The 22704-nt window shown below is 38.3% G+C and overlaps 2 protein-coding genes across 4 annotated transcripts in view; one reads left to right on the forward strand and one right to left on the reverse strand.

The window, feature by feature from the left end:
• Positions 1-3240: 3240 nt before the first annotated feature.
• On the reverse strand, positions 3241-9283 carry ANKRD49 (ankyrin repeat domain 49). The gene is made up of 3 exons (XM_060104313.1): positions 9219-9283; positions 6134-6488; positions 3241-4726 (listed from the first exon to the last, which is right to left on the reverse strand). Exons 2-3 carry the CDS (start codon positions 6389-6391, stop codon positions 4265-4267), a joined length of 720 nt encoding a protein of 239 aa, XP_059960296.1. The 5' UTR covers positions 6392-6488; positions 9219-9283; the 3' UTR covers positions 3241-4264.
• Positions 9284-9405: 122 nt separating this feature from the next.
• Positions 9406-22704, forward strand: part of MRE11 (MRE11 homolog, double strand break repair nuclease) — a 73496-nt gene continuing 60197 nt past the window's right edge. For all 3 annotated transcript variants that reach the window (XM_060104705.1, XM_060104704.1, XM_060104706.1), the window contains exons 1-4: positions 9406-9499; positions 10231-10348; positions 13129-13261; positions 18309-18469. In XM_060104705.1, the coding sequence (XP_059960688.1) occupies positions 10329-10348; positions 13129-13261; positions 18309-18469 (314 nt within the window). In that variant the 5' untranslated portion in view covers positions 9406-9499; positions 10231-10328. The remainder of the gene's footprint in view (positions 9500-10230; positions 10349-13128; positions 13262-18308; positions 18470-22704) is intronic.

Here is a 22704-nt window from a genome sequence, read left to right on the forward strand (position 1 = left end):
TGCAACTCTGAGATCTACTGGCTGATGGGGCCAATGTCATTAAATTCATGGTGACAACTATTAGATGTTCCTGAGTTTCAACTTAATAATTATAGTGATAAACCAAATACGAGTGTTTTTATATTTTTGTTCCATTTGCTCAGCATTACAAAACCCATCCTGAAAAGGGAAAAAAATTAGGCATGAATTTAAAGAGCCACTCATTTTGTAAGTACCAAGAAGCCGCACACAGAATGAGCAGTAAAACTTTGAGTTTCAAGGCCCTGGGTTCACAATGGAAATATATTTTCTCTCAGAATCTCATTTCTTCAAGTCCTTGTAATTATCTGCTGAAATTCTTTTTCTTTATTTTGCTTATTCCTTGAATTTTTCTTCTGTTGGAGACCTTTGACACCTCACAAGGCCTTTGAAGATGGGTAGGCATTTTTTCTAGGAGTGGAGGTGTTTGGATTCTTCAAAGAAGCTCCTTGCTGCATATTTTACTAAAAAGTCATGAGAGAGGACTATAGGAATATAAAGGGAGAGCTTTGGGATCTTCAAGGATCCAAATACCTAAAATAAGAAGGGCATTTCTGCTTGAAATGCTGGAGAAAGGAACCACTCAATAGCATTTTTTTCAGTACCTGAATTTTTTGAGTACCTGAGATGTAATGTGGATAGGTAGCCTATCCACATTACATCTCATTTATTCCTTACAAAATTGTAAGAAGATAGATACTATCTCCATCTTACATGTGAGAAAACTGAAGTTAGTTACCAAAAGGCACACATAAGTGGCAATCATGATTTGCACCCAGATTTATCTGCCTCAAAGTTCCCTGCTCCTCCTCTTAACCATTCTGGTTTTCCTCCAGGGAGTATTTCAGGCATCTAGACCTGCACTGTTCAACAGAGTAGCCACTAGTCAAATGGGGCTAGTCTGAATGAGATGTGCTGTAAAATACACATGATTTTGAGGACTTACTACAAAAAAAAGTGAAATCTCTCAATTTTTAAAATATTTGTCATGTTGGAATATTTTGGGTGTATTAAATAATATGTATTATTAAAATTAATTTCATCTGTTTTCATTTTAATGTGGCTACTAGAAACAAACTCGACATTACATATGCGGCTCACATTCTGTTTCTATGTGACAGCACTGATTTAGATAATTTCCACTTAGGTTCCCAGAAGTGAAATTGTAGGATTTCAAAGGGAAATTTTCAGGAATTTAGAACATTAATAGGCTAATTCAATCTTTCTTAGTTTACTGCCTTTGGAACTTAGTAAACATAGATTTTAAATTCCCTTTAGAGAATGCCCTTCATATTGCACAAGTTGAATGGTCATCTGGTAATCCTACGGAGGGACCAGAGCATCCCACGGTAACTAATTACAGTAAAGCCATCAACGATGCCATCCATCACGGCTGGTACCTCTCAGAGCCAAAGCAGCTCATACATTCCTAGAGCTATTCCAGGTAGGGTGAAGATGGCGTATGTATTCATCAGGAACGGAGAATTGATACAGAGGTTTCATTTTGGTTTGGGACATAAGTCTCAGAGCAAGTGTTACTTCTCTGGACCTCTTTTGGTCATGATTTTCCAGCATAGTGGTGGATGCAATAATAGATGCCAATGAACAGAAATAAACGGATGCTGTCACATCTATAGTATAAAAACGCTAAGAAGTCCCATCAGTGTGTTAGGTTGTGAGCCAGAAAGCTCCCTGGAGAAGCATATTTAAGATATATAAAAGCAAAGCCAGCTAACTTCACTGTGGGCCTATGGATTATATGTCCCTTGAACAATGACAAAAAGTCACCTCTTCCTCAAGCATATAAGTTAATCACAGTTAAACTTTAGTTATGAAAAACATGGATTTTATGTTTTTAAAAAGTCTTTGGACTAACTCAAGACTAGAGGAAATTTTGTTTGCAAACGTAGCTATTCAGCCTTCTTAAAGAAAACTGGAAAACACAGGTAAGTAATACCATTGACCCTTAAACACAAAGGTTAGGGATGCTGACCCTCTGTGCAAAAACCAAACTTTATCATCAGCCCCCGTATCTGTGGTTCCGCATTTGCAGAACCAACTGTATGGGTTGTGTAGTATTGCCTTTAAGTGTACCCATGCAGTTCAAACCAGTGTTGTTCAAGGGTCCACTGAGTAGTCAAAAGCATGATTAGTGCATGTCTTCTGTGGACAGAGGAGTCTACTAAGTATTAAGGAGAGTATCAAATAGCTCTGTTATACACCTGAAACATATAAAATTGTATGTCAACTACACTTCGATTAAAAAAGAAAAAAATTATTAAAAAATGAAATTTAAAAAAACACTAAGGAAAGTATAAAGGAAGCAAACAATACAAATTCTGCCCTCAGGGATGGAAGGGATTTCTCTAATATGGAGAATTTGCTCCCAAGCACTGGCTGAGGGTTGAAGCCTGAAAAAAAGGGAGAGGTCACATCTCAGCTTCTTAGAAACAAAGCAGCTCCTTTGGGGCCATACTCAAAGGGAAAACTTACATAAAATCATGGATGCAATTCATTCCCAAGTAAGAAAGAAGCCATGGGCTCTGTGATTTCCAGATAACTAGGCAGCCTCGTTTAGCAGTCTAAGGGGGTAGTGGGGGTCTTATTCTACCGTCACTGTCTACCAGCTGTACCTTGTCATTTGGTATCACTAAATTAGGGCAGATTAAACAGAAAGCAACCTCTCACTTTCTGCCAAAACCCTGATATCGAAGATATTGATACTGATACTCTGAAATGGAGGCATCTCCTAGCCAGAGATCACAAAATAACTGAAGCACTCCTAAGTCTTAAGATACTGTTTGTCACAAAGATTCAGTTCATATGTTATCTCTAACTTTTCTGAGATGATCCAATTTTGTTCTAACCTAAAAATTGCCATACATATCTGATTAAATAACATTATTACTTAGTCTAAGATGACTGGGTCACATGGGCTACGTCAAAAGAGACAAACCTTGGTGGAAATTTTAAAAATATAACCGAAGAAAAGGGCCATTGGTTTAGTTCCCTTTGCTCAGTGTGTTAGTTCTGGTGTGAAGAAGTTAAGAGAAAACTCCTTTGTTTTAGTCACAGAGGGGTTATGTAGTCAATGGGAAACTGCTACTGGAGAGATGGAGAGAGTACATGATAAATAAACGTATGCTGGATGAATAAACATGTTATGGATCCAAGGAAGATATACAGGTAAAAAAAGAATTCATTCTTTTTTTTGGTTGTTCAAAACTTTTATTTTTTTTGGAATATTTATATTTATGCTTTTGTCACTATCCACAATGTGGCTTTTAAAAAAGGCCTGAGCCACTTTGCGGTTCTCACCCCAATATAATCATCATCCCCTCATTCTTAGAATTCCTTTTCCCTGTCACTTTGCCTTTGTGTGGCTTGTATAAAATGAGGACCCTGGAAAAGAACACTTCCTGTGAACTTGAGAGACTAGATGAGCAGTGCCCAGCTCAGCAGGACCAGGGAGATAAAACTAGCTGGAGAGCAGATACGTTATGATCTGAACCAAGGTATAGTTGTGCGTGTGTCTGAAGGGTCGTGTTGACTCACCAGCAGCATAAGGAATATGCAGGTTGACCAGGGTGAGGTAGGATGGTCCACAGGATTGTGTGGATTGTGGGAGGGGGCAGTATATAAAATTCGTGGATTAAACACCTAGCTACTTCCTGAAAATGGCCTAGGTTCTAGAAAACAAAGATCTAGGTGTCTTGATTTTTTTTTAATTTACGAAGATTCAAGACACTAATATGTTCATTCTTACGGTTTACAATGAAAGCAAATGGCTATGGTGATGCAGAGAAGACAGCTGAACTGCACCAGTATATTAAGACTTTTAAACGAAATTCTGAGTTACCTGACCTTATAAAAATACACATTAATATACTAAATACTGCACAAAGATCTAGGATGGGGGAATATTTAAAAATACATTTCTCTTGGATCAGCACCAAAAATATCATTAGTTTTCTGTACAACTTGTGGCAAGTTTTTCAGTATAGGTAAGTTAAAATGATTTGATAAAAATCACAAACACCACGGAAATCATTAAAGATATATCCAATCAACTTTCAAATACACTTTGACATCAAGGTCAGGCAATTCACTTGGAAGGATATTATCGTGAGTACCACTGAATTACTGTCCTAAGACTTTTGATGTCAACTTTGTATGATGGGGACATTTCACATCTCACACAAAGGAGGCACTGGGACTTAGAAACTTAAGAAAATTATTAGAACCATTAAGACTGAGGTGAAGAATTTGTGCAGCCTTCCACAATTTCAAAGAGGTAGTGGTAGATGCTTGTCCTCCTGGCGATGTCAAATGCAGTTTCCTCCAGGTTGTTCTTCAGACCTGCTTTTATGTAGCGGTTCATCAGGAGGAGTTCAAGGGTATCTTTGCTGTCTCTGTTCCCAGCAGCAAGATGTAAGGGGGTCAAGAGGCCTTTTGTTTGGGCGTTGATATCTGCATCATGCTGCAGTAAGAAAGAAGCCACTCTGGTGTTATTCCACTTACAGGCACTGTGCAGGGGTGTCCAGCCATCCACAGTCACCGCATGAACATCTGCCCCGTGTGCGATCAGCTCCCGGACCACGTCTAAGTGTCCGCTGTAGGCTGCTCGATGGAGCGGGGTGTACCCATCTTCATCTCGAGTGTTCACGTGGGTGGCCTTTTCTGAAAGCAGTCTTCGCACTGTGGTCAGCTGAGAAGAAAATAGATCTTTTACAGATCCAACTCGAAATGAAACAATAAGCAAAGAAAATTAAACCGTCTAGTGGTGTTAGATTTAATTAAGTTAAATAAAAACTTCTTTGTTAGCAGATGACTGTAAAATAAAAAATAATATTTTTTTTAGGGGGGAACTGATTTAACAATGAACAAGTCAGTGTTAACTATAAACTGTTGATTCTAAGAACATGATTCTCTGAATACCAAACCATACATTTATTCCTGGTCCAATGAAGGCTTATTGTATAAAAGCTATAGTCCTAGATGAATAATACAGGCTAGAATTGTATTAATATTTTATATCTCATCTGTGAAGGAAACATAGTAATGGAACAGACTGGTCTTTCTGTAGTAGGATTACCACACCAATATACATACTGTATAAAACTTTAAAAAATACCTACTGTATAGCACAGGGAACTCTACTCAATATTCTGTGATAACCTAAATGAGAAAAGAATCTAAAAAAGAATGAGTATATGTATATGTATAACTGAATCACTTTGCTGTACATCTGAAACCAACACAACGTTGTAAATCAACTACACTCTAATTTAAAAAAAAAACAACTTCTTTTAACAGTAGAATACAATGGTAACAAGGAAGTCGAGATTAAGGAGCGCAATTCCTTCTAACTAAAACCTCCTCAGATACATGTTTTCAGGAAGTGATTTTCAGTTTGGTCTGAGGACCTCTGGTGGGATGCAGTCTGCTCTTGGCTTAAAAAGTTATCCAAAAATATAAGACCATTTAAGTTATTAGTTTATTAACACAGACATGGGGGAACTTAGTAAAACAAGATACAAATGGCTAAGTGGGAAGAACAGATTTTGGCTGTTAAGCAGGGTCATCCTACTTGGACGATCCTGGGCAAATTAATGTTCCTGAATCTCAACTTCTTAATCTGTAAAAGGGAAGAATATGACATATCTTATAGGGATATATAAGGATTAAATCAATAATGTAGTAAGGCACATGGTATAGTTGGTATTTAATAAATGTTAATTCCCATCCTCTCTTTACTAAATACTTGTCTTTAGGATGATCCTGACTTAATATAAATGATTTAAAGATATAGATGACTGCTTGCTCTCTTTATAGTTAATTATTCTTAAAGATCCCCAAAATACCCATGTGACACTTTGTAGCTTATTATGTGTTTTCACGTACATTGCCTCTGTATAAAACCCTGTATGAAAGAGGCAGGTATTACGGTGGCCATTTTTACAGATAAGAAAATAGAGGTTCAGAAACAGTAGGATTTGCCCAAAGTTACAGACTAAAGCAAGATTCAGGACAGGTCTTCTGGCTTCCAATCTAATGCTTTTCCTACTAAATTAAGGTTTCCTCTTTAACTGTTCTTTTTTTTTTTTTTTTTTACCCGATTTTTTTCAGCAGCCCAAAGAAGCAATTTGCTTGGATCTTTTTCCATTTTTTTTTCTTGCAATTGATACCACTCTTCAGTTTTTTCATCTTGCTCTTCATCTTCATCAGAATTCCCTACCCAGAGACTTTGGGTGCCAGTGGGAATAAGGTGTCCATGTGTTTCTAATAATTCAAGTTGGTTAAAGTGTTCAGAAAAGTCCAAGGAGTTCTCTGGGTCTGGTTTTCCATCATCATTTACTTTCTCTTTTTCCATTTCTACTACTATTCTAAATACAAAGCATTTCAAATGCCAGAGTATAAATAATCTTTCCAGAGATGAATTACGTCTGCTTTATTTTATGCATCAAGATCTGAAACACAAACACAAAAATTAGGAGCAAATTTCTTATTGAGGCTTTATCAATAGCATAGATAAGTCTTGCAAATATACACAAATAAACCCTGTCTAAACTTTTTTGGTGTTTATTAATACCCTTCACATTCATTAAAAATTGGAACTGATAGATTTCAGTTATCTTTATTTTTTTTATTTTTTTTATTTTTATTTTTCCTTTTTGCGTTATGTGGGCCTCTCACTGTTGTGGCCTCTCCCGTTGCGGAGCACAGGCTCCGGATGCGCAGGCCCAGCGGCCATGGCTCATGGGCCCAGCCGCTCCGCGGCATATGGGATCCTCCCAGACCGGGGCACGAACCCGTATCCCCTGCATCGGCAGGCGGACTCTCAACCACTGCACCACCAGGGAGGCCCATCTTTATTTTTAATATTGTTTTTCTACTAAGTCAGTGGTTATAACACTATTTTGAATCTATTGGTTCACATACTATATTGTTTTATGCTAACAGTGATTAATGCTTGAAGCTTTTAAATTATAACTAATAAAGATAAGCACATTCACGATTTTTATAGACTAGACACACAGAAGCTATAAAGCAGGAGCAAAAATTTTTAGTTCCTAAAAAAACTACTTACAAGAATCAGAGATTCTTAGAGATGGAATAGCCCCCAAAGGACATGTGTCCCAATCTCTCATCAATGCAGATATCTTTATCATGACATCTGTAATAATCAACCTATTTCTACTTTAACAATTTCAGGCTTAGGAAAATTCACTGCTTTAAAAATTAGTCCTATTCATTGACAGACATCTATAGTTCTTCTTGTTGGCTTCTTGGCTATAGTTCTTATAGTTGGCTTCTTGTTTTGAAACAGAACTTTGGCTGTCATTTACTCCTTCATTCAACAAAGATGAATAGAATGCCTGGTATGTGCCAGTCTCTGGGTACTGGGATTCAATAATGAACAAGATCCACGTCTTAACCTCAAGAAGCTTCATGTCTCGTCAGGGAGAATGGCAAAGACAGTGTTTAAGTGCTATGATAAGTCCATATCTAGATATGATGAATATACAGGAAGGTCATAATTAACCCAGTCCTCAGGGAGTAGAGAAGGCTTCCTGAAGGAAATGATATTTATTCTGCTAGGCTGCCGTAACAATTTATAAACCAATATCAGCTTAAAGAGTTATGCAGCATATTAAACTTTAACCAATTAAACAAAATGAGAATGATATTTAAAAAATATTTCTCAGCTTCCCAACTATATTTGTCGAAATCTTATCAGTCTTTCATGACTCTTCTCAGATGTTGCCTCCTTCATTAAGTCTTGAGCCTCCAAATTAGATCTCTCTCTAGCTTCTACTTTTTTGTGTGCTACATACTGTTTTATTTCACCACTAATTTTGTTCTTGTTTTAGTCTCTTAAAAGATTGTAAGCTTAAGGATAGGGACTATATTTAACTTACATTTATGTCCCACTTATATATAGCAAACATTAAGAAATATTTGTAGAATTAAACAGAATTAAAGCCCTGTCACTTGATTTTGCTTGGAATGGATTCTGAGAAATCTGAGAGTTAGTCGTGTACCCCTAAGATACTGATTTATTTCTACCTAATTTTCAGGAGCTTTAATTGATACAATCCTAATGCATCATCAGATTTTATTACTACTGCCAAGAGCATTAAAGTCAAGTTTAAATTTATCACGCATGACCAATACCTTCTCTGGACCTGTTACTTTGTTGCACAATGAAAGGACTGTACTAAAGGATTTCCAAAGACTGTCCAACTTTCCAGAGTCAATCGAAAGACGTTATCAGAAAGGCTTTATGTTCTAATATTTTCACTTTCCTCAAACTGTTCTCTGAACCTTGCAATACAAAAGTGATCACAAATCTACTCATTAAACACTTTATTAAATACCTTACTGTATAGTTCACTTGTCATTTGTATCAACCACAGTAACATTATAGCACAGATCTTATACCCCCCTTTCCTTTTCATAAAAACTTTTTATAATTTAAATTTACTGTTCCAGGTAAAATAAATTACATATAAAAATTTCTTAATGGATTTAATTTAAAAAGTCAACCCCAGGTGCATCTCCCTGATTCAGGACTTAAAGAGCCGATCAAGATACCTACTTGATGATACTCCACCAAGAACTAGGGTATGTTTTTTAAAGATCACATTCCATAAGAGATCTAAACTATGTTAACTCTTAACAACTCAGTGACAGGTGGGGCCGTAAACCCCATTTTACAAGTGAAGGCGCTGAGGTTCAGACAGATTAAAACAACTTTCCATGGAACTAAAAGCCCAAATTTTCTAATTCAGAAGTTTCACATTGTTTTTTAATGTACTCTATTTTACTGCTGTCAGCACAAAGCAATGCAGATGTGCTGAACCCGGGATCCAGGCAGACAATAAGGGAACGCAGGGAAAGGCTTGTAAACTGGAGTCCGAATGCTCAATCTCTGGGGAGTGGAGGTGAGGGAGAAGACCACCAGTCCCGGCCCTCCAGCACCACTGGTCACTTCACAGGCCCAGGAGTCGCGTCTGCGGCCTTCCGAACTCCTACGAGCGAAGAAGCCGCTCCAGCCCTACTTAGGACCCACGACGCGGCCCGATTTGCAGGGCTCGGCAGGGGTCGACAGGGGACCCGCCCCTTTGGGCCCAGGAGTTCTTAGGTGGCGCCAGGCGACCAGGAAGCGTGGCCCCGGACGAGAAAGACCTACCCACCTTAGAAAGGGGAAAATCGCCGCCGGAAAGCTCGCTTCCGGGGTTCGTCCCCCGGGCTACTCAGGATTGGCTCCTGTATGAGGGCGGGTCCTCGCTGCAACTTTTCCTGCTACCTTACGGCAGTCAGCAGCCAATGAGAGGAGTCGAAGCGCCTACGTCATTTATGAGGTATCGCGAGAGAAGGAGGTGCTTTTTCTCTCCCGCTTAATTCAGGTTTATGGCCAAGCATCTTCTCAGGCGGTGGTGTTGCTTTTCTTCTCACGAATCTCCCTCCTTCCCGGGTAAAAGACAGCCTCGGGTTCCAGGGTGGGGCTTTGGAGAGTCCTGATGTGGGGTAGTTTAGGAGTCGCTTTCTGTATCTGCAGGATCGCGGGCGGAAGCCCAGAGAGGATTGACTCTGGGCCGAGTAGGCTCGGGAGGAGCCTGGGAGGTTTCCGCGTTCTGGTTTCTGAGGGTCCGGTGGTGCGGGGCTGCTGAAGCTTAGAATCCCCACCGAACCAGGAATCCGGACGTGGGAGGGGTCGTTCCGCGGTGGCAGCCCCTCCTCCCCAAAGATCCTGGCCATTTTCCTTAAACCACGTGTTTCTGCTTATTTACACTAGCTTTAAACGTGGACCCCCTATCTTTTCAAAACAAGCCCATTCCTTTAAAAAATTTTTTGTGTTTAAGCAGGAAATACGGGGTCGCCTCATGCTCCAGAGTAGCCCATGCATGCAACTTAAACATTTCTGCACATCCAGAGTTCGTGTGCTAAACCAGAACTATTGGGTGTGACCCTTTTTGCCCATTCATTCAACAAGCATTAGCTTCCCATGGGGCATAGAAAGGGAAACAGGAGAGGAGCTTAATCATAATGGTGAAACTAGAGTGTCACTGGAGATATGTTTTTCTGTTTTGTTTTTTAAGCTCTGAAAATAAAAGTATAGTAGGTGCTTAACTGAAAATGAGACACTTCCAAAATTGCCAGTCTGCTTTTTAAAAATGTGTTGTAAATAATATAATTTTGTTTTAGAATTTGGAATCGAGTGAGTTTTCTGACGTGTTTGAGCACAGGACCCAGGGGTACTTGGAGAGAGAAGTGGTCCTGGAGGAGCTGGACTGATCATAGAAATGAATCCTGCAGATGCTCTGTAAGCACCTGTCTTCCGAAGTCGTCTTTGTTGCTTTGGGTTTCTACAGTCTGTCAACTATGATCACCATAAAAGAAAACTTATTTAATAAATTATGAGTAAATAAAGACCTTGCCTCTGAATACAAGTGTTAGTCATCAAAATGAATATTTGGAATGGTTAACAATTCATGCTATATGTTTATTAACTAAAGATAATATGCAGCTATAGATTGGGGTTTTGCAGTAGGTTGGCATATTGCTATATAAGTTTATGTTCTTACGTTTTGTCTTAAACTATTGAAGCTATAAATATGCCTGAACTAAGTCTTACTAGCTAATGCAAGTCTTTTCTTTTTCTTTCTTAATTAATTTATTTTTGGCTGCGTTGGGTCTTCATTGTTGTGGCGGGCTTTCTCTACCTGCGGCGAGTGGGGTTGCAGTGTGCAGGCTTCTCATTGCGGTGGCTTCTCTTGTTGCAGAGCTCGGGGCTCTAGGCGCGCGGGCTTCAGTAGTTGTGGTGCACGGGTTTAGTTGCTCCGCAGCATGTGGGACTTTCCCGGACCAGGGATCAAACCCGTGTCCCCTGCATTGGCAGGGGGATTCTTAACCACTGAGCCACCAGGGAGGTCCTAATGCAAGTCTTTTAAAGCAGATTTTTAAAGAAGTAAATTGCTTTAGTACTGAATAAATTGGAAATGAATCTGACTAAAATGAAAATAAATAAAAGGACTAGAAAAAGTTATGTGGAAAAAGCTTCAAACTTGGAATCTTTCACCCTTGTTTTAATTTCTTTTTATCTATCTGTCTATCTTTCTAACTATCTATCTATGTATCTATCTATCTATCTAATCTATCTAGGCTGCACGTGGCAGCGCGCCCGGTCTTCCTTGCAGTGCACAGGCTTCTCTAGTTGCAGGCTCTAGAGCGTGTGGGTTTAGTAGTTCCGGTATGCGGGCTTAGTTGCGGCATGTGAGGTCTTAGTTCCCCAACCAGGGATTGAAGCCGGGCCCCCTGCATTGGGAGCGCAGAGTCTTAACCACTGGACTACCAGGGAAGACCCCTTAATTTCTTAATTAGTATTGTGTAACCTTGGACAAGTTAGCAAGCCTCTAAACTTTGTCTCCATTTCTTCATTTGTATAATTAGATTACAAATGACTTTCAGGGCTTCCCTGGTGGTGGCGCAGTGGTTAGGAATCCGTCTGCCAATTCAGGGGACACGGGTTTGAGCCCTGGTTGGGGAAGATCCCACATGCCACCGAGCAACTAAGCCCGTGCGCCACAACTACTGAGCCTGCGCTCTAGAGCCCGTGAGCCACAACTCCTGAGCGCACGTGCCACAACTACTGAAGCCCACGCGCCTACACCCCGTGCTCCGCAACAAGAGAAGCCAACGCAATGAGAAGCCCGTGCCCTGCAACGAAGAGTAGTCCCTGCTCTCTGCAAGTAGAGAAAGCCAGCTCACAGCAACGAAGACCCGGTGCAGCCAAAAAAATTTAAAAAAAATGACTCTTAGATTAATTCTCATATTTAAGTGAGAGACCTCAAGGGAAAATACCTTACAAATTGCTATGGAAGTCTGGGTAGCAATGTGATCTGAAAGTATTCTGACTTACCTGTATGTGTATAGCAATCAGAACTGTACATATCATTTTGAAGTTTCTGAAGAGAAATCTTTTCTGGAAAATTCTCTTATGTATAAAGATTTGAATTTTGGAGATATATGTAAAAATTTTTTTGAAGTTCGTATGGTTTAGTGAAAACAGCCTGAGTGTTAATACCGGGTTTTAGTTCCATTTCTACCATTTTGTTTCATGATAAATCAGTTAATTTCTCTGTATATAGCTTCCTAGTTTTTCAGAGATAACAATACTTAACCTATTTACGTGTGGGAGTTGAGATGAGATCAGGGATACCAAAATATTTTAAAGACAATTAAAAGTTATATTAAGGGCTTCCCTGGTGGCGCAGTGGTTGAGAGTCCGCCTGCCGATTCAGGGGACACGGGTTCGTGTCCCCGTCTGGGAAGATCCGACATGCCGCAGAGTGGCTGGGCCCGTGAGCCATGGCCGCTGAGCCTGCGTGTCCGGAGCCTGTGCTCTGCAACAGGAGAGGCCACAACAGTGAGAGGCCCATGTACTGCAAAAAAAAAAAAAGTTATATTAAGTTTAAGAGAGAATTAATAAATATCATATTGCTGCTTCACATGGAAGTACTTTTGAATACTACCAAATTTAAATGGCCTTGTAAATTAGTTTTGTTACTTGGCCAAAGTCATTAATGAAAAACTAACTTTGTGTGGAGAGCAAACCTCTTCAGGGGCCTGGATGTAAGTTACTAGTTTATTAGGATAAAAATCTACTTATAAAGTAAGGGGAAGGGCTTTTTAAATTAACCAGTTAATTCTAATTTTCCTGGGAAAGTGCAAAGTAGATAAGTAACAAGTTTATATACTGGGATCAAATCCTCTTGGATTTTTGCTGTGGAACAGAGCAGGAGAACAACCAAGCTTTCAAATACAGGTTACATAGTTTATGAAACTGGTTGTAATGAGGTTATCCATTTCTGAAGCGGTTACAGAACCTTTTAAAAATGTGTGTACATTTGTTCTGCTTTGTATTAGTGGTAAGAAAACTGTGACGTTAATTGTCTGTTGAATGCTTAAAATTTTTGGACCTAGTTTAGGGCTAGAAAAATGATTTTACGTCATAACTGCTATTATTTTATAGATTTAGGTTTCAGTTTGCTTGAACATCCTTTTAATGAATTATATTGATGTGTTTCTTCTTCTTAAATACAGTGATGATGAAAATACATTTAAAATCTTAGTTGCAACAGATATTCATCTGGGATTTATGGAAAAAGATGCCGTCAGAGGAAATGATACGTTTGTAACACTTGATGAAATTTTAAGACTTGCCCAGGAAAATGATGTGAGTTTAGTTTGCATTTTTGCAATTTCTACCAAGTTCCCTTACTCAACTTGCTCTTTTTCCTTTAAAGATTGTTTAAAAGTGTGAGTGTTTGTTTTATAGGCCCATGTGTTCACACTGCCTGCTTAAATATCAGTATACTGAAAGCCCAAAGCAGATTTTGTGTGCTTTATTCCCTGAATTCAAGTAGGAGCTACTTTTGCAAATAGTCTGTAAAAATTTACAACTATTTACAGTGTTTACTGAGTGCCATATCCTGTGGTAGTTTCTATTTGAAATGTAAAGATGACTGTCATAGTTTCTGCTTTCAAAGAACATGCAGCAAACAAATCAGTATGTGAGATATGATAAATGTCAAAAATGCTCAGATGCAAGAGCCATAAGATTATAAACAGCATTTCCTGGGAGTTTGGAGGTAGAAGAGATCACATTTAGATGAGGATAGCAAGATGAGGTGAATGAAGTGGCATTTAACTTGGGCTTAGAAGGATGGTAGGCTTTTAATGAGTGAAGAGCAAAGAGAGTGGACACCTCCCGTGAAGCAGTAGGAAGGGCACAGAGGTGAGATGATTGGTCCATTAGGGGTACAGCAGCTGTCCGGCTCACTGGTAGGGCGCGTGTTAGAAAGTGCGCTGAAAGACTAGAAATGTGGTTTGAGCTGCATCAGGAGCTTCAAATACCAGATTGAGGAGTTCGTACCCAGTTTAATAGAAAGTCTTCTGGCAACAGCATGAAGGCAAGATAAGTTGGAGGCTTTTTAAAAGTGGTGCCATGGAATGGAAAAGAGGAAGTGAATGCAGAAGATAATACAAAGAGAGGATTTGGATACTTTGGTTAGTCAGTCGTAGGGGGTGGGGATGAGGGAGAAGGGGATGATGGTGACTCTGGAGTGTATTATGTTTGGGTGGATGGTGGTACCAACAATAGAAGTAGGTTTTAAATAAGGAAGATTTCTTCCTTATTTTCATACTTCCTTATAACATCCTTCTTTATGTGGGAAGGTGATGAATTCTGATTGAGACCATTTGAGTTGGAGATTCCAATAGGACATTCAAGGAAACATTTCAGCAGACAGTTGAAATGTCCATCTCGAGCCCAAAAGACAGCTGGGGAATAAACATAAATTCTGGGGACTTGCAAACTTCAACCTTGACTTTTCCTCAGAGTTCTCTTCAGTTTTTCTGCAAGTCCTTTGGTTCTTATTCCCAAATGTGTACAAGTGGAACCTCTCTACTATTTTCTACCTTCATGTCTGTAAACATAGTCCAAAACTTTTGTCATATTTTGCTGGACTGCAGTAGCTCCCCTTAGGTTTTTTTTACTTCCATTCTTTCCCCCTACAGTATTCAGCATAGCAGCCAAAGTGAACTTATAAAAATCATGTCAGACCATGTCACTCTGCTGCTTATAATCTTCTAAGTGGCCTTCCACTGAATCTAGAATAAAAATGAAACTACATGGTTCAGTGTGATCTGGCCCCTGCCAGGAGACTTCATCTCCTTCCACTCTGCCTGGTTGGTTCGTGCTTCATCCATACAGAGATGTTTGTTCTACTCTGGTACCTCTGCATGTTTTCCTCTTCCTGCTCAGAGCACCTTGATCTTGCCAGGGTTGACTTCTCAGTTCTCAATTCAAGTTTTAGCTTTTTTGGAGAGGTCTTCCCTGATGTCTCCAAACACTCTTATCACATTACTCATTTTTTTATAGCACCATCTGAAATAATTTATTGAATTATTTACGTGTTTATTATCTTCTCCACTAGAAGGTGAACTCCATGAGAATGAAAAATCTTTTTTGTTTGCTCATGTGTATCCTAGTACGTAGAAAGGATCTGGCAAGCAGTAGGCACTTTTTTTTTTTTTTTTTTTTTTTTTGCGTTATGCGGGCCTCTCACTGTTGCGGCCTCTCACTGTTGCGGCCTCTCCTGTTGCAGAGCACAGGCTCCGGACGCACAGGCTCAGCGGCCATGGCTAACGGGCCCAGCCGCACCGCCGCATGTGGGATCTTCCTGGACTGGGGCACGAACCCGTGTCCCCTGCATCAGCAGGCGGACTCTCAACCACTGCGCCACCAGGGAAGCCCAGTAGGCACTCTTACAAATGTGTCTCCTTTTACCCTGAGGGCAGAGAAATTTGCAGTCAAAGAAGGTCTGTTTCCTGCCAGAGAATTCTCTGTCCTTTCTTTTCTAACTCTTAGGTGCTGAAGTATTTCTTACCCTGAACACGAGCTTTTTTTTTTTTTTTTTTTTTTCTTTACCTTGTCCTTTCCTTCCCTTCCATTTCCTCCTGTTTCCCCTCCCTGCATCCTTTAATCTTAACTGCCCCCTCCCACCTACAGCCCCATACTGGTACTTCCAAATGCATGTTTACTTTCCCCCATCATTTGTGTTTATTATTTCTTCTTATTGAAATCTAAATTCTTCCCGATTTTTAAGTCCTCTATTTTGTGGAACCAGCCTTATTTCTACTCTCTAGTTCTTTGGAATCTTTTTTTTTTTTTTAACTTTTTTTTTTTTTTTTTTTTTTTTTGGCGGTACGCGGGCCTCTCACTGTTGTGGCCTCCCCCATTGCGGAGCACAGGCTCCGGACGCACAGGCCCAGCGGCCATGGCTCACGGGCCCAGCCGCTCCGCGGCATGTGGGATCTTCCCAGACCGGGGCACGAACCCGTATCCCCTGCATCGGCAGGCGGACTCTCAACCACTGCGCCACCAGGGAAGCCCTTTTTTTTTTAACTTTTAATGTTGAAACAATATCAATCTTACATAAGCATTGCAAGAATAGTACAAATAATTCCTTACCCTTCACTGAGATTTTCCTACACTTTACTACATTTGATTTATCCTCTCTCTTCATAAACACACACACACACTTTTTCTGAACCATTTGAGAGTAAATTACATATGTAACCACCGTGCACTTATCAAAACCAGGGAATTATGTTGATTCAGTACGATCATGTAATTCTAAGATGCTGCCAGTTGTCTTGACAAAGTCTGTCATAGCAGTTTGGGGGCAGGTCAGTGGTGTCCAGATCCCAATCCAGGATTACATTTTGCATTTAGTTGTCATGTCTCTTTAGTCTCTTGTAATCTGGGATGTTTTCTCTGTCTGCCTTGTCTTTCATGACCCTGACATTTTTGAAGAGTCCAGGGTAGTTACTTTTGAAGAATATTCCTCAGTTGGATATGTCTGATGTTTCCTCATGAGTAGATTCACTTTGGGCAGGAATACCACAGAAGCAAGTTGAGTTCTCAGTGATCCCTGGAGTCACAAACCAGTTTTTAAAAATATTTAAAAAATTTTTTTTTGTTGTTTGTGGTAAAATACACATACCATAAAACTTACCATCCTAACCATTTTTAAGGGTACAGTTGAGTAGTGTTAAGCACATTTGCATGGTTGAGTGACCAACCTCCAGAAGTCTTTTCGTATGGTAAAAGTGAAACTATATCATTTAAATAACTATTTCTCTTTCCCCTCCCCTGTAAAAATGTTTGTTTGCTTTGTTGTTTTTGTTTTGTTTCTTCTATGCCTTGGATTATGATCATTTTCTCCCTTTTCTCAAATCATGTTTAGTTTTGAAGACCTGGCTTAAATCCCACATTTTTATTGAGGTCTCTCTGACTGTTGTCAGGGCAGAAATCTTTTCCTTCTTCCCTTCTAAGTTCCCTGGCTGGTCTAATAATTAAGTTGACGTAAGACAGATTAACAGGGTAAAAACAAATTTCATATGTATGGGAGCCCCACAAAAATATGAGACTCCTCAGCAGTGAAGTAATTGAGGTTTATCTGCCATCCTGAGCTAAGGAGAAGGGCAAAGGAGTCTGGGGCTTTAAAGGGGAAGAAGACAATGCACAGGAAGATGAGAAGATCACATGTTTGGTAAACAGGTGTTTGCCATGCCATGCGATGTCTTTCTGATATCAGAAATTATCTCTGGTAATAGCTCTCTTCCTGGTACATGCCCCCTATCCAAATTCTTTTAGGCTGTTTAGAGAGAGGTAAAAAAGCTTTTCCTGACTCTGCTGGGTCTTAATTGCCTTCAGCTCAAAACAGTCCACATTGCCAAAGTGGTCCATTTTGTGGAGACATATTCTCCTGCCCTCACTACTGCTGCCCTCACTTCATGGTGATCTGTACTGCTGGGTTCTTTTGTATAATTTTGTATTATAAAGAACTTAATCAAGTTTCTTTAAGTAGATTGTACACTTTTGAAATAATTAAGAACTTAATCAAGTTTCTTTAAGTAGATTGTACACTTTTGAAAGTGTGTTGGACTTTCTTTCTGTGTGATTTCCCTTCTCTCTGGTTGTTCCTGAATGCTCTTCCTCGAAATCTTGTTTATCCTTCATGGTGCAACTCAGATGCCACCATGTTAGCCCATTCTTCCCAGACGTTGTCCTCAGGTGAATTTCCTCCTCTCAGTTGGAATTAATTGTAATGTCATCTCTACTCCTGGTTTGTTTATATATCTGTTCTAGTGCGTGTCAGAGTCTGACTTACGTTTAGATGCTTAGCAGTTTATCTCTCCTATTAGATTTTGAACATATTTAGGATAGGGATCGTCATTTATCCATCACACTCAGTATAGGGTATGGCACGTTGTCTGTATTTAATGAGGGCAGGGACATGATATATTTTGTAGATTGCTATTTCCTTAGCTGCCAGTGCCTGTAGGGACTCCAGATAATTGTTGAATGAATCAAGTGAATAATTTGGATTGAATCTGCTATCCCTTCTATAGGTTTCATTAAAGTGCTAAGTTTATGTTTGATTTGGATAACTTTAAAAAAAGAAGTATGATCACTTTGGGTAGTGTGAGTTAGAAACTTGGTGTAGTAATTTGAAGATGGCCTTTTTGAAGGTGGTCTAGGAACCTAAGCTGAAGTCATATTAATAACCAGATTGAAAGGCCCTTTAACTAAACAAAATATGAAACTTTAAATCTCCACACATAATTGTATCTTTTACAAGATTTTTTTCTATCTCTTTTAAAAATTTTATCTATAAAACATACTAATTTTCACACTATTTTCTGTTGTTTAGGTGGATTTCATTTTGTTAGGGGGTGATCTTTTTCATGAAAATAAACCCTCAAGAAAAACAGTACATAACTGCCTCGAGTTACTAAGAAAATATTGCATGGGGGATCGTCCTGTACAGTTTGAAATTATCAGCGATCAGTCAGTCAACTTCGGTTTTAGTAAGTAAGTATATTTAAATGCTTAAATGAATGTTTCCTTACGATATTTAATATTACATGTATGTATAATATATAATATTTTCTGTATAAGACACATGAACACGGTAACAATTAGCCATTTTACCTTCACTATAAGCTATTTCCTTGGTAAATGTAGTTCTTTGAATTTTCTGTACATTGTTGTATTAAATTCTATTTCCCTAATTAATAGTGAGATGAGTAACTTCTCAAATTTTTTTTGTACATTTGGTATCTCTTCTGTTCATATCCTTTGTCCATTTCAAAAATTGGAATATTTTTGTCTTTTCCTATTGAATTTGCAGGAGTTATTTCTAGATATTAAGCCTTTGTTAAGCATGTATTTTTTCCCAGTCAGTGGATTGTCTTTTGACTTTGTTTACAGGACCTTTTGATGACAGAAATATTTAATTTTGATGTTCATAGTCAAACACGTTATTTTTTTTCTTTAATATTTGTGCTTTGGGGACTTATTTACAATATCCACCTAGAACCCCATGTCATAAAGGTACTCTGTTTTTTCTTAAACATCGTACAGGACACCACATTGCATTTAGTTGAAATGGTCTCAAAATCTCCTTTCACCTATGCCAGTCTTTTCCAGACAGACACTGACACTTTTGAAGTGTACTGGTCAGATATTTTGTAGAATGTCTCTCAACTTGGGTTCTTCTCGTGATTAGACTAGGGTTATTGGTTTGAGGGAAAGAATATTCTTTATAGGTCAAGTGCCCTTCTCAGTATGTAAGGAGTACATGCTATCAACATGGCCTGCACTGGTGAGGTTAACCTTGGTCACTTGGTTAAGATGGTATCTTGCAGGTTTCTCCACTGTCAAGTTACTATTTTTCCCTTTCCATATACTGTTTGTTAGAAGAGAGTAGCTAAGTCCAGCCCACACTCGAAGCGAGGGAGTTACGTTTCACTTCCTGGAGAGAGCAAAGAGTATCAAAGAATTTATGGGCGTGTTAAAACCACTACAGTAATTAGTAAATATTTTAGGGGAGGCTATGCAACTATTCTGTTTCTCCTTAAAGTTTGTCCAATAATTTTAGCATTTGTCAGTGGCTCTTGCCTACAGCAGTTTTAACTGTGGTGTCCTAATGGTGATTTTCTAAACATTTCCCACATTCTTTCTGCATTTATTAATTGGAATAGTTCTGTAAAGATTTGTCCCTTGTCCCCCATTTGTTTATTTATTTATTCAATTGTCTATATCAGTAGGAATTTATTCAATTGTTTATATCAGTATGAACTCATTTTTTTTCCTTTGAATTGTAATTTAATACTATTATAATCTATTTTGTTGCTCAAATAAATTGTTCCAACTTTAGCCATTGGGCACTCTTTCAGACCACCTCTTGGGGCCTTTCAACATGCCGTCATCTTTTTTCCCCCCTTTTTGTCACTGTAAGATGCTCCAGGCTAATTTTGTATTTTCTTTTCCCTAGCTTTAGACTCATCCATTTCTTCAAGGAGTCTTGGTTCCTTTTGGAATGGTATTTGGAAGCTAGAATCTGGATGCTAGGCATGCACATGGCTATTGTCTTGTCACTGTTTCTAGGCTCTCTCAGTGCACAGAGCTTAAATACACACACACACACACATTATACACACATGTATACATGTAAATGTAAAAAAATATATATATATAAAGTAACCCCTGAAAACAGACATAGCTATATTTATTTCTTATCTATTTGTATATATATATTTTAAAAATGAGTTTATATTGGGAGGTAAATTTTTGGAGATTTTTTTATGTAAGAAAATGGCTATTTTTAACTTCGGATTGATAATTTGGCTGAGTATAGAATTGGATTTTAAAAGATTCTTTTAATTTTTAACATATGTCCTTGTTTTTAAGAATTCTGATCAGTCTTTACCTGTCTTCTATTCAAATCTAAAACTTTATTATTTTTAAACTGCTTCACCCACCCCATAGATGTGTTTACCTATTTCTTTGCTTACTATTGCTGTTTCTTATGTTTCATTCCTTTTGTCTAGATTCAGTTTCCTTTCCGAAGTACAGTTTTTAGTAGTTTTTCACTGCCTGTCAGTAAACTCTTATTTTTTGGTGCTTTTGAGGAGCCTTGCTATCATTTTAGTTGCTGGAAAAGCAGTATAACATAGTGCTTAAAAGCATGGATTCTGGTATAAGACTGTCTGAGTCAAATCCTGGATCTGCCCTACCTTAGTTTCATTATTATAAGATGGGAAAATAATAGTGCTAATCTTACAGAATTGTTGTTAGGAGTAGTTGAGTTAATAAGAAAATTGCTTAGAATAGTAGCTGGCATAAAGAAAGCACTCAGGTAACCATTAAGTTTTTCTCATTGCCCTTAGCATTTTGCAGTCTTACTGTGACATAGTTAGTTGTGGATTTAGTTCTATTTATCCTGTTTGGGCTACATGGATTTCAAACTAAGAATTTTTTTTGCAGCAATTTTGGAAAATTCGGAAAATTCTTATCCAGTATGTTTTCTGTTTCCTATTCTTTTTCTTTCTGAAAATTATTTATATTTTACCCACTTTTTAATATTCCCTATAACTTTATCTCTTTGTACTATATTTTGGATAATTTTCCCTCTGGTTTACTAGTTCATGTGAAAAATAGACCAAAAAAAAAAAAAGATAGGGAAACTCTGAGAAAAGAAGACTACTAAGTAGTGACTAGCTCAATTCAATCCCTATCAAAATTCCAATGGCATTTTTCACAAAAATAAAACAACCAACAGGTACATGAAAAGGTGCTCAACATCACTAATCATCAGGGAAATGCATATCACAACCACAATGAGATATCATCTCACACCTGTTAGGATGTCTGTCATCAAAAAGATAAGGGAGAACAAGTGTAGGAGAGGGTGTGGAGAAAAGGGAACCCTTGTGCACTGTTGGCGGGAATGTAAATTTGTGCAGCCACTATGGAGAACACTGTGGAGGTTCCCCCCCAAATTAAAGATAGAATTATTATGTGATCCAGCAATCCTACCTCTGGGTGTATATCCAAAGGAAATGCAAATGGGATCTCAAAGAGATAATCTGCACTCCCACATTGATTGCAGCATTATTCACAATGGCCAAGAGATATGGCAACAACATAAGTGTCCATCAGTGGAAGAAGGGATAAAGTTGTGATATATGTATGTGTGTGTGTGCAGATATATATGCACACACACAGCCATGTATATATATATATTCAGCCATGAGAAAGGACATCCTTTCATTTGAGACAACATGGATGGACCTTGAGGGCTTTATGCTAAGTAAAATAAGTCAGACGGAGACAAATATTGTGTGCTATCACTTATACAGTATATGGAATCTGAAAAAGCTGAACTCATATAAATGGAGACTAGAATGGTAGTTACCAGGAGCAGGGAGTTGGGGGAAAAGGGGAGATGTTGATCAAAAAAAATATAATTTTCAGTTTAAAAATGAATAAGTTCTCAGGATCTAATGTACAGCATAGTGGTTATAGTTAGTAATATTGTATTTTATACTTGAAAGTTTCTAAGAGAGTAGATCTTAAATATTCTCATTACGAAAAAGAAATGGCAATTATGTGACATGATGCAGCTGTTAAGCTAGGTGTGTGTGAAGCCTAAAGTGGTAAGTAAGCTATAGTGGTTATCATTTTGCAATATATGAGTGTATCAAATCAACACATTGTATATCTTAAAGTTATACAATGTTACATGTCAATCATATCACAAAAAAGCTGGGAAAAAGAAAGTATATTATAATGCTACAATAATTTAAAAAGTGGTATGACTCATGAATTGATAGGCAGATAAGTGGAAGAGTATAGAAATTCCAGAAATAGCCACAATACATGTGGGAATTTAGTATTTGATAAAGGTGGTATCTCATATCTCCACAAAAAATATAGCTTATTCAATAAAAGAGCTAGAAGAAACTGTTAGACATTTTTAAAAAAAGATCTGGATGTGAAAAAGACTTTTCTAAGTATTAACACAAACCCAGAATCCATAAAAAAAAGATTGATATGTTTGTCTTTGTAAAAGTAAATTTCTGCATGGCAAGAGCCTCCCAAAGCAAGGTCAAAAGTCTGGGTTCAACCAGGAAGAATATTTGCAACTCATGGCAAATTACGGTCTAATTTTCCCAGTAGTTAATAGTTAATAGTTAAGTAGTCCTTTCAAGTCAATTAAAAAAAAAATCCATGACTTAATAAAAAATAGGTAAAGAATATGG

The sequence above is a fragment of the Mesoplodon densirostris genome, chromosome 7 (assembly GCF_025265405.1).
Source record: "Mesoplodon densirostris isolate mMesDen1 chromosome 7, mMesDen1 primary haplotype, whole genome shotgun sequence".
Lineage (NCBI taxonomy): Eukaryota > Metazoa > Chordata > Mammalia > Artiodactyla > Ziphiidae > Mesoplodon > Mesoplodon densirostris.

Coding starts and splice junctions, on each gene's coding strand:
- ANKRD49 (XM_060104313.1), bottom strand. CDS start 6,391: ATGGAAAAAGAGAAAGTAAATGATGATGGAAAACCAGACCCAGAGAAC. Junction 4,727..6,133: donor GGGCTGCTGAAAAAAATCGG/GTAAAAAAAAAA, acceptor TTTTCTTCTCAG/CTGACCACAGTGCGAAGACT.